Below are 12,851 nucleotides of genomic sequence, written 5' to 3'. Positions count from 1 at the left end.
ATTATTTCACTATATACTTTTAATGTAAACTACTATCAATGCAATTCAAAGACACTGGAAAAATGCTTGTGTTATGAAGACTGTCCTGTGCTTCTAAACTTTGTAAATAAAATGTAAGAAAAAAAAAAATTAAGATTTGCTCCCAGAAAACTTGAATATTTATAAGATATTTCAAAAGAACATTCAAGCTGCAGTGATGAAATTTACATTTGCAGAAGATGCACAAGTCTGCTGAAACACATTTTAACTGACAAATCCAAAGCAATAATTCCACAGTTTCTTCCCATGCTAAGGAGAAGTATTCTAACATACTTTATTCACTTCATAGATGATCATTTAGATATAAAAAGAAAGCAAATAAATTCCTGTGTTGTGAGCTGGTTTATTTTTATTATCATTATTACTATTATTATTATTATTCAATACCACTATCTGAGTGCCTCACTGAAACTGATGGCAGAATCTGTATTAGAATTACACAAGACTAGAATGTGATCACTGTTAGGGAAATCTCTTTTGCTGGATAGATCATGAATGTGGAAAACCCCTGCTGCATATCAAAGGAAAATTCAGTCTCAGAACAGTCTCCTATATGGTTAACTCTTTGCATAAAAGAACTTTGGCAAAACACCTCTGTAAAATTCAAAATCACAGTGCCAGTATCAAGACAGTAATTTATCAGAGCACAAAAAAACTAAAAGTATATTATTCTACTATACCCTGGACTACTTGGATACTATTCTGGGAGCAGACAGAACAAAATAATTTTTAAAGTGTTATTTAGTATGCTAAGCTTTCTTCCACTTAGTTCTATCCCAACAAGAAAATCATAATAGACACACACATTTCTAGTTCCCTTGATTCACCATTACTTAGCAGGCATTCACAGCAATTCTTGTAATCCTTGTTTTTTTGAAAATATATTTAATAACATTCAGGCATGAGTTTGAGAAGTGAATAACAGTTTCTATTCCACATCTTCTGATAACATTCAAAACTGAAGCTTTTAACCACAATCAATACTTTTGAGGCAATGCTGCAAATATGTTTTCAAGTAACTTAATTCCATAAAATTACATTCACCCAAATTCTGACCTTTTCCAGAATTTTCTTCTGTTTTCTGAGGAAGCCTTTCTCTGACTACTTACAGCAACAATCATGTTTTAGGGCAAAACAGGGTTGTTACTGACCCTGGCAATACCAAAGCACATCATTGTATCCACTTTTTCACTCCCGGTTCTACTTAAATACGAAATACTAAAACTCATTACAAAAAATTAAGAGCACTAGAGGTTATTTCAAACAGCAAAACCGTCTAAACCATAATGCAAGCATGCACAAGGCTTACAGCTCCTTACTTTCCAAGCACAGTTCTTCACAGTCCCCATCAAGGCATTTGCCATCTGGGAGCCACAGGACTTAAGTCCTCCTCCCTCGCCACCCTGGGCGCAACTCGGTTATGAACACAGCCTGCGCAAGTGCGTTTGGAGAATGGCACCGACTTCCCTGATGCTTCTCTCAACCCTAACAAAAGCACGCACAGCCATAAAATTGGCCAAGTCCTTCAGTATTACAGATCATAAATGGCTTTTAAAAAAACCCAAAACCTACAGACCTTTACAAAGTATAGCTTGAAAATAAAGCCTGCAAGTAAAAGATTAGGTTATTTCACTTTTCCATACACATTTTCTGATTCTTGTTCTGAGCAACATATACTTTATTTTCATTTGAGAAACCTGTTATTTCTGCAAAAGGAAAGAGAATGCATTTGCCATAGCCCACAAATCCCCCAAAGAGAAGATCCAGGTTCATACTAGGAATAACTACTGATATGTAATATCTGAGCAACATGCAGTACGACAGCTGCATCACTGTAACCGCAAGCAGGATGCTAATACAAAAGCTAGACAAAAGCTGATGGATAAAACGCCAAGGGTGTATGGAAGCACAAAGAAGCAACACTTCAGAGAAACACGTAGCTTTCTAAAAGTTAAATTATATGCATCTCAGGCACTTTTAGCACTTAAGCAAAACAGAACATTTTTATTCAAATTAGTTAATTCTAGTGTAGCATGACACAACCGAGTTTCAAACCAGCAGAGGGCTAAACTATCATCAAGTAGACAGAACATTATTATTATTATTATTTTTAATTGTTATTATTATTTTTTTAATCTATGGGAGATTTTAATTCTACTGTGGATAAAAGCCTGGAATAAAAGTCCGTGGTTTTATCCAAATACATCTATTCAGAATGCAAAGAGTAAAGGCACTGCCTGTGTTCTTCCCCAACCAGCAGAGCTACTATTGAGGGAAGATCTTTTAACCAAGGTACTGGTTAAGTGAAGTCTCACAAAGGCACAGTGGCAAATCAGAAACAGTAACAAGCACACCAACAGTCTCAAGTGAGTCTTGCAAAATGCTATTCATGTGACCAAGCTAGACAAACCGGAAACCTTCCTGTGCAGTATATAAATTAGACAAAAAGAGCCTAAACAGAGTTTAAAAGGTGCAAGGTTGCACTGAATTTTATAAAACATATGCTAGTGAGTTGACTGCTTTACATATGCTACTCCAAAGTACCAGTCTCGGTTCCCTTCGCCTTGCCTCTCCTACCCAGTGTTAACACCAGTCCATACTGCAAAGACTTCTTGCTTACTCTCCCGGTGCTGCAGACTTGTTATTTTCACCTATAGTGCCATCTACTGCTGAAAAATGTGAAGAAAGCACTAAACAGGATGGCAGAGGAGGGATTTACATGTTTTCTTACTGAAGGCTGAGCAAGCATCTTGTCAAAAGTTTGAGAAACAAAGGTTGAATTAAATTTCCTACAGTGCATCTAGGCAGGATTTCAAATGCACAGTCCAAGCTTTTTGTTTCTCTGTAGAAAGGTGCAAAGCATACGTTAATTAGGCTTGCAAAAGAAATACCGCCTACAAAGAATGGCAAAGTAAAGCAAAACGAATTTGCTTTCTAAAGACTTTTTTTTTCTTTATTGTACAGAATATAAAGAAGTCAATAATCGGCATCCTGAGAAGTCAGAAAGGACTTATGCCAAGTAGTCTCAGGAGAAACATACTTCAGTTTACCAGTAAATTTACAAATACTATAAATAGCTTTGTTGAAGTAAAATGCAAATAATCTATGTACATTGCAGAGCATTAAAAAAAAAAAATCAGTTGCAGTTACCTCAAGTAAAAGTGCCTGAGAAGCACAGAATTTACTTTTTAGAGCCCAGTTCAAGCACCCAATGTGTGATGTAAGAAAAAAGAGCCCTTACCCCAGTCCTGTTCATACAAGGCTTGGGAAAGGCACCATGATTCACTTATTGGCATGTGTGGATGCACAAAAACAAGATGCTTTGTGAGATTTCAACATAATGTACCTCTAACTACAAAAAAAGGAACTTCAACTGGGGACACCAAGTTACAGTTTACACAACATGCACAAAATAAGCATAAATATCTTTTCACTATTTCAGTACACAAAAACGCATTAACATTAAATCAAACACCGGAGCATTTCACTAAAGTCACTGAATTACAAAGAAAAAAGCCAGACACATAAAACTCTAGGCAAGTTAAAAACATGAAGTAGAAAAATATACCACTTTTTAGCCTATAACATAGCACTATGAAAGTAAATTCCAAGTGTAAGTGTATTATGCTTACCCTTATTTTGCCGTAACATAAATGAAATTAACATTCCTACAAATACAATATTCCATGAAGTCAATTCTTCACTAAATCATGATATAGAAAAAGAGAAGTCTAGAATTTAAAGTCATCTCACATTAACTATCCAAGAAACAGAACTTTAAACATGCTGACCTCAAATATATGAACCTGCCAAATTCTTAAAACTGGTACAACTCAAAGGTTGTGACCTAGAAGTAATTTCAGGGTCTCCCGATATTGATGGTGGTTTTCTCAAATGCCTGAACAATTTAGTTCAACTGTACTGGACTACACTTCCATTGTACATCACAACAGTTTTGGAATGCATAAAGCCAAGGAAGTAATAGGAAAACCTAGTAAGGTCACCTTACTACTTCTAAGATAGGCAAAATTGTATTAACTAATTTTCCAAGGGTTCCAACATTTATGTAAGCATGCTTAACAGTACAAAAATAAATGCATTCAAAGGTTAAGTGGATGCTTATGCACCATAAAAGTTACCAAAAGTACTTGAAAATTTTATTTGAGAGAGCATATTTAACACAAAAATCTCCCCCTAGAAAAGTGCAGTGTACTCAACACATTATTCATAAATGAAATTACTTCTCACTACAATAGTTAAGTTTTCCAGGTATCCAGAGTATCATCTCTAACCCATTTTCAGCTTCAGGCTATGCAAACCTGAGGCAATTACTGTATTAACCAGAGCGTGTAAATGTTAGTTCATAATTAAGAGGTTTCTACTGCTTCAAAAAATGCTGTGTTCAAACAACTATGACAATAATGTTGTATCTACAGAAGTAGTAAAATATTCTTCAGCATTTTTTTTAGTCATGAAGAAAAGCTTCCTAGTCTCCAGGAACTGAAGAAAATCCAACTTTAGCAAGACTGACTGACTTCTGAAATACAAATTTCCAGAGCTAAAAAGACATATGCAACCTGAAAGGGTAGTACGAAAGGAAGGTACCTAGTCAAAATGTTTGTTACTTTCACAAGATGGATGTTCCAGCTGCTTTTCTGTATTACAGCAGAATGATCTACCCAAACTAATCTTTAAAATTGAAAGTTCTGATCTAAACCTACGTAGATTTAAAATAAAACCCCTATGAACTGTATTGTTTGAACGTCTCATCACTTTTTAGAGAAAGAAAATACGCATGTTTTATGCAAACTAACCACATCTGATCTTCCACCGAAAGAGTGAACTCCTTTAGATTCCTATGAGAGCAAACTAAATTCTTCTAAAAGAATTTTGATAGATATAGTGCAAAACAATTTCACTGTTTAAAAAACAAAGGTGGGGCGGCTTGACCTTTGACCTTAGTTTCAAGCAAAAGGAGAACTGCAAGCACAGATAATTAATGTTACCTAATTACCATCAAAAGCAAACTACAGCATGTAATAGTTACATAACCACTAGGTTCCAAGCCTGAAGCGAAAAGAACCATCAGTGCTGTTTCACTAAAAGGAAATCAGAAATGCTTCCTCTATGATTATTGAAAGAAAATGCTTATTATGGTTGTAACACATCCTCTTGTTTCTACTTCTTCCCAAGCTCTTATACACTCACTGCTATGTTTTCTATGTAAGATACTGGTGACATTATAATGATAATTCAGATAGTTGCAAGTTTCCCTCCTGAAGTTACACCAGCACAAAACTCTATCAATCTTTTCTCCTACAAATGGGAAAGTGCAGCTGCCCTTCAACAGTTTCCTTCCTAACTCCAGCTAAATTTACAACAGAGACAAACCAGTCAAAAACATCCCTAAACTCTGCTGACCAGAAGTGAAGTTAGTAATGACGCTAGCAGGGGTGATATGTAGAACATTAGGAAAAATAGTACCTCTTAATATCAATTCCAAACAACAACTGATGAAGAGTGCAAAAAGACCACGCTGAAGCTTTCTCATGTTTAAGTGTGAAAGCTAATAATCCCCAGAATTTCTTACCAGCTCTTTCAGATTTTTCTTTCTGTTCTTTTAATTCCTCGCCTTTTGTAGTTATTTGTTTGATCCGAGCACGCAGTTGGGCTATCTCCTCCTCCTTCATTTCCAACGTTTCATGCATTTGTCGCTTTGTCTCTGCAATTACCATGCCCTATGGAAAAGGTCCTTGTGATAAAAAGCTAGCAAATAAATAAAACATATTGCTACAACAATTTCAAGCCAGGACACAATCCTTGTCAGGAATAAACTTTAGTCTATTATTACAAGACCAGAGATCATGGTATTTTTCTATGTCAGAAAACAGAAAATGCTAACAAAAAGAAGATAAGAATAGGGATTATTCTGAAGAGTAGCCAAAATTTATCTAGTGGTGAAAAGAACTCCTCCAGCAACTAAGGACCATCAGAAAACTTCCTGCTTCTGGTACAGATTCTTTTCTTTGAAATATCCATTCTGTAAACAAACCAAAACTAAAAGCATTGTAGTGTGCATGCTTCTCCTTAGAGCATATGCACATATAATGAGTGTTAGTCATGTTGCTTATTACACCACCAGAAGTTACTCCAAGTACCAAGACTGTGACAAAAAAACTTCAAGGAACAAAAAACTGAGAAACTCTTCATATTTCTAAGAAACTACAGTTACTTCTCCTTCATTGGACATTTTTTAATTCATTTACATTTGTCTCATCTTCATTAGTGTTTGGGTGGGAGTTTGTTTGGGTTTTTGTTTTGTTTTTTTTTAAGCTGGCATTGAGGAGTGTATTAAGCATAATTGATCCATCCTAAATAACATTATCTTGCAGTATTAAGTATAACCTAACAGACAAATACCCTAAAGCATCTATACAATAAAATTCTCAGGTAGCTTAGATTATTTGCTAGTTAAAACATAAACCAAACCACATCAGATGACTAAACCCAGCTTCTAATACCAAGAAGGCAGATATTTTGAGTTTTAAACAGTCTTGTTCAAAAACTGCACAGAGTTTAAAGAAAAATTTTGTTTACCTTGTCTTGTTCTAGCTGCTCAATCAAATTCTTTGCATCACGCAGCTGCGTAATCAGTTTAGTCTTCTCAGCCATGTGAAGGTCCTAAAAAGAGACCCCGACCACAAGTTTAAAGCACTGCCATCTTGTAAGAAAATACCTTCTTCTGACAAACGGCTTAGGTTTGGCTCTTACCCTGCACTATGCCTTGGAGGAAGAGCACAGAACAGAATCCATGGAAATTAAAGTAGGCAGCTTTAAATTACTTTTAAATCTCCCAGTGCTAGGCTGCCTCACAGCTTCCATAATAATTCAGATATCTGAAGGCTTTGTTACAGCCTCCACAGTTCTCTCATGGATGTCAGAGCTGCTACAGTAAAATGAGCAAGAAACATGCCTAAGGCACCTGCTCTATTACCTGCATCTCGGCTTACAAGAGGATCTCGGCAATACACCATAATTGCTCATTACTGGCCTTGTTCTGGAAAAGGTCCTTAAAATACTAGAGCCTTTCAGAGCTCTTTCAAACTGGGCTAGAGCTCAGAGACCAAGACGGAGAAGAGAATCTGATCTCCAGAACTGAAGCTGAGTACAGCTATACTTACCACATTTTCATGTTTGCATTACTATCAGCCACCTTCCTTTTCCTCCACACTTGGCATTAATGGCTTTGAAAGGAAAACTGAGCAAAATAATTATTTAGCTTTGGGACTGCACTTATGTTACCTTCACCATATTGTGCTCTCCAGTGTCCTGCCTTTCTGTGTTTTCTGTTCATTTACATAACTGATGCCTCTTCCACTACGTCTTAAAGGTTTAGCTCTTGCTCCACTTTTCTTGCCTTACCTCCTGTCTTCTGTGCTAGGACAGTCTTTTCCTCACACCAACTTCCCACAGCTACTTTATTTCTGATACCATTTTGATGGTTATTCATACAGTAAGGTTTCATACCCTTCTTTACAGCTCTTTGAGTAATTGTTCAATGTGTTCATTCCAGGTGGGTTTTGCACCTTTAACTCCAAAAAAAGTACAGGGACAGTTTGTTTAATGGTCTGCCCTATTAATAAATTTCGGAAATACTGGAGTTCTTACTGTGTTTTAGCAGCTACCCATAAAGTTAAGAGCATTTTCCATACTTTCATTTTCTCCAGTTCCTGAAGCCTCTCTTCTAACTGTTCTTGAAGTGCCTCTTTCTCGTTGGTTAATTGGGCACAGCGCTCCTTATGTGACCGAATCATCTCCTTACAGCGTTGCAGCAAGTTCTCTTGGCGCTTCACCCTCTGATTAAGAGTTTCCAGTGTTTTAACAGGATCTTCATTACCCTCTACAAGACAACATACCAACATTATCATAGGCACACCGTTGCCAAAATGTAGATCTGCATTCATCATTCACATTGTGGGCGACTCACAGGTCTCTAAAGAAAGTTGTGCAAAGTCTGCAAAACTTTCTAGTGACTACTATAACTGCCAGAAACGTGCTATGCATACACAAAATAGCAAATACAGTCTTTCACCCCAAATTAATTTACAAAACCCCAGTTACTATACAAGCTTCAAAACCAAAATATTATTCAACAAGGTTTACTATGCAATTAAGAAGTCATCGTGACTTATAAACCTCCCTGCTGCTACTAACTGAATATTCACAAGCAGGAAAAAAAGCGGAACAAAGCAATCCCATCTCTCAAGTGCCAAGCACACAGATTCCTGCTTTCCCAGGGCTGGGTATGACGTTAATTCTAAAATATCCAGGTTGGCAATACTACATTCGGCAGGATAAAGGCCACATTTAGCATCTTTCCAAGCTGTACTCCTCTCTGTATAACTAGCATATTGGGTAATATTTTACTGTGTGTTCTGCTCTGATGCTCTAGAGGCTGTAAGAGTACTTGGCATGAAAACAGGATCAGACAAATTCAGAGGTTCAGTTCACAACCATAAGTCTTACACACTATAGTCCAGAAGCAGACTCCAGCACAGGAAATATCTTGAACCCTGATTCTTAGGGACTGGATACTTACATTATTTCCTAAGCACTACAAAAGACATGACCCTGGATAAGAAAATCTCTGATCTAACCCTCCATATCATCCTAACATACAAAAATCATGGCAGATGCTGAACAAAGATCATTTCAAGATGCACATTCACCTCTGAACCCTTCCTTTTATAAAGGATACCAATGAATGATATATCAGCATTATAAAGTCCCTTGCTCAGGGAGTCCCGTAACTCAAATAACCTCCTGGTGTGAGGAACACTTAGATTATTCAGTAGCATGAATATAAAAATTGATCTCTGTTTTTACTTTTTCCTGAGAAAACACACACACAAAAAAAAAAAAAAGACTGGCAACTGGTCTCCTCTCTAAACTCCAGGGATAGGTCCTTGCTTACGGGGGACAGAATCTCTTAATCATATTAAGCGGGGATAGTAACAACCCCTACTGGCAAAAGCAGTAATTACAATACTATCATCATTATTGACAAAGGCAAGTTGTATCAGATTTGAATTCTTATGAAAATTTAGTGTCTTAGAAGGGTTATCCTGTCCTCTAGCTGCCACACTGTTTTCAAAACAATTGTCTCCTTCTAGAAAATATATCCTTACTATGACATGTTCAGCCCTAAGTATTGTTACTCCATCATAAATAACAGCAGGCTTATTCCCCAAAATTCCAGATCTCTTGAAAAAGCCGCAATACCTACCATCGCTTCTTGGTTCCAGAGTATTTTCTGTACTGATTTCTTTTGTTGGACTTTGAACTTGTGGTTCAGATTGGATATTTGGATCAGGCAATTCAGAGCCTATCTGACCATTCTGTAACCTCTGTTTCAGCAACGATACCTAAACAAAATGTTCTTTTTGTTAAAAAACCTAAGGATTCTAAGCAGATCATGTTTTCATCTTCAAAACTAGAGAGAGTTAAATAAAATTGATATCAGCTAGTAGAGAAAGGAAAAATCCATCTGAATCTTTTTAACATTTTTTAAAATCAGAATTATGTTTCCAATTATCAAAAAATAGTATCATTATGAGTGGAGAAACAAAGACCAATTAAGCAAAACACATAAATTTTGCCAAAGCAATTTTAGCTCAAACATCTGCTAATGTTATGTTCTTGATAACAAAGACATTACAAAGGTATTTAAGCACAAATCAAACAATCATATTTAACTTGAGTGAGATTTTACAAAGGTCTCCTCTACAAAGATGCACTTAACTTCTAGATAATCATAAATTCTCAAGAAGCTTTACAACATCGCAGCAATTATAATAAAACATGGACATGCATTATAGGAAATACATAATTAAAAAAAAAAGTAGGAAGAACAGTTTTAAAGAACATCTGTTGGGTAAGGTATGTTACCTGAGTTTGCAGGACACTAATAAGTTGATCCTTTTCTTCTAAGGAAGCATCAAATTCCTCTTGGAGATGTTTCTTAGCTTGTTGATCCATCTGGAGCTCCTGAGAATCATAAATAAACGTGTCTCAAATGAAAAGTGAAATGTGAATTTAAAAGGCTTATCAAAATATTATGAAATAATATTAAAAATACCTCTTCGCAGTTGTGACCCCAGAATACAACCATAAAGTGGATATTTCTTTTACTATACAACATGGTAAGAACATCCCATTATAATACCAGCATTAAAACAGCAAGAGTCTAGATTTGATGCAAAATTATCAAGGATTCTTTCTTCCTAAAAATAAGTTTGTGTAGGGATCACTTCAAGCCTGCTCCTGAAAACTGTTTTCCATGCACACATTTCTCCTGGAAGTTGAAGACTGCACTTCAGTAAACTGGATTCTTCATTTAGCCACCAGATTAAGTCAACATAAGCAGCAGAAATGTAAATTTTTCTGATGCTCATTCAATATGCTAGCATTCTAATATGACAAATGCCATTTATAAGAGCAGAAAGTTGGCTTTTTTATTCCTCAAACGTGTCTCAAATGAGAAAGCCAGAGAATGCCAAAGAACTTAACCATGTGGCTTTACTTGCAACTTACTTGCATTCATTTGGCTGAACACCCTTAGAAACTTGTAGATGTTGCCTAAATGCATTAGTAGGACCTACATAATCTTATAAATAAATACTGCCTTAGGGAGGTTTCTTTTACTTACCTCCTGTGCTTTTAAAGTTTAAATATTTTAATGTCTTTAAATAATTATTGTTCTAATAGAAAATAAATGTATTTAAAGTCAAATTAATTCACACTTAACTGCTTATTGAATCAGAATCACACTTAACTGCTTATTGAATCAGAACCATACACATTTCATGCATGCACTGTAAATAATTTCCCAGACTTGTATTTTTTTTTTTTTTTTTACTTATATGTTTATTTCATCCATATATATCTTCCCAGTGATTTACCCTAGGAAACTAATGCTTTTATGACCATTATTCTGCAAAGATTGCTTGTATAAAAGCAAGCACCCCCCCATAAACACGGGTTCTGTTAGCCAGGCAAAGACAGAGGATGATGGAAAGGATGAAAAAGCAAAACGAGACAAAACACAGGGCACTAGGTGTTTCCTGCATTGCTTTCCTCCAACTCTGAATCCTGCTTTTGTGCTCTCTTGATGTCTATCCCTTACCTTCAACAGGGAATCCCGGCTGCCACAGCTGAGCCTGATACCAGCTTTGAGAACCACAGCTGTGTGAGCTGAGCCTGCCCAGCCATACACAGGCAGGACAGTGCTGGAAGGCGTCACTGGGAAAACTATTCCTCTCTCTTCCCAAGTAACTATATCCACTTTTTAACCCTTCATTGCCTCAGGTTTTCAACACCTACTGATCACACTTCTGCCTTGTGCTTCTGAGCTTTAGAAGCAATTCCTTCCAAGCAAAGCAAAGCAGCTCAGTGCAAGAACAAGTGCCAAAGAGATTTACTGAAACCAACACAGAAATAGTCCTCCCAAAGTCCCTTCTGATCCTTGTCTGAGAAGAATGTTGAATGTACCATTTTAGCTTCCACAATGGAAACGTACCATTTTATTTGTAATTTTTCTTTTAAGTCTGTTTTACCTAATGCTATAACACTTGAGCTTCCAAAGGACCAAAAAACTACTTTTTGAAGTTTTTCAATTAATAAAAAAGAATTCCAGTGTTAGATTTGAGGGAATCTTTAAATCTACAAATTTGTAAGAATGAAATTAAGTTTTATGCCAAATATATATACAAATTTATATATATATAAAAAAATCAGAAATATATATATATATATATAGAAAACTTTTATATATATGAATCAGAAAGACTATGACAGAAGAAGTGAAAAATAAGTATGCACACATCCAACCCTTTTTCAAAATCAAAAGCTTTAACTCTGGTGTACATATATGCCTTCCAAACCTTATCAAGCACCAATAAGCTGGAAAACTAAACCTACTGGAGCATGCGGATATAGACTTAACACAGAATGAGCTTCTTTCATTTGACCTTGTAGTGAACTGGAAAAAAAAACATTGGCAAGCCACTTCTGTCAGTAACACCGCGGGTTTTCCCCTCCTATGGGCTGCCAGTTTAGCTTAGGACAGGACAATAGCCCAGGCGCAGGCTCTGGGGGCTCAAGATAAGCACAGCACACCCAGCACTCTGGCCCACTGTTCTCAGCTGCTGGGGCAGAAGCAGCACGGATCTGAACCAAAATGCTACCTGCCGTGGCACACACAATTCACAGCCTGCTTACCTGGATTACGCTCCGCATCGCTGAAGAAGAGTGCCCTGCAATTTGCCAGTGACCTCCTTCAAAATGACTGGCTGCCTGACTGGTCGCATGGGGCAGGCCCTTGCGGGTCAGCATGAGCCTTGGGTACATGCACATCCAGATGCTCACAGTCGCCGTCCCTCACCCTCAAAAGACCGACCCTCGCCCCTGCCTGCAGGTGAGACGCCCAGCTGCCTGGAGCTAGCCTGCCTTCAGGCAAAGGTGAGACCTCCTCACCATGGTCTGATGGCTCTTGCAACCTCCATGCCAGCGCTGCTGCTTGGCACAGCACATGCCAAAAACAGGAGTACAGCCACGGAGAAAGCCTGTGGCTTTGAGCGAACTGGTATCCAGCTCCCAAGCGAGGCAAGAGCATGGACAGAGAGGCCGTCGCACACCCATCTCCTGATGCTACACTGGCTCTTGGGGCAGTAAAAAGGCTTCACCTTCACATTCTGCTTCACCAGGGCTTGACAATATGGTTTTTTTGAACTTGCCCTTTTAATTTGCTCTGC

At 37.2% G+C, this 12,851-nt stretch overlaps 1 protein-coding gene across 8 annotated transcripts in view; it reads right to left on the bottom strand.

Moving 5' to 3' along the window:
* Positions 1 to 12,851, bottom strand: part of GOLGA4 (golgin A4) — a 69,813-nt gene that overhangs the window by 32,791 nt on the left and 24,171 nt on the right. For all 8 annotated transcript variants that reach the window (XM_076330795.1, XM_076330791.1, XM_076330792.1 and 5 more), the window contains 5 exons: positions 9,988 to 10,086; positions 9,326 to 9,464; positions 7,752 to 7,939; positions 6,637 to 6,720; positions 5,630 to 5,777 (listed from right to left, as the gene is read on the bottom strand). In XM_076330795.1, coding sequence (XP_076186910.1) covers positions 5,630 to 5,777; positions 6,637 to 6,720; positions 7,752 to 7,939; positions 9,326 to 9,464; positions 9,988 to 10,086 — 658 coding nt within the window. The remainder of the gene's footprint in view (positions 1 to 5,629; positions 5,778 to 6,636; positions 6,721 to 7,751; positions 7,940 to 9,325; positions 9,465 to 9,987; positions 10,087 to 12,851) is intronic.

This window comes from Aptenodytes patagonicus, chromosome 2, assembly GCF_965638725.1.
Source record: "Aptenodytes patagonicus chromosome 2, bAptPat1.pri.cur, whole genome shotgun sequence".
NCBI classification, from domain to species: Eukaryota; Metazoa; Chordata; class Aves; order Sphenisciformes; family Spheniscidae; genus Aptenodytes; species Aptenodytes patagonicus.
Note: the sequence above shows the minus strand (reverse complement) of the source record. Positions and strands in the feature narration are given on the sequence as shown.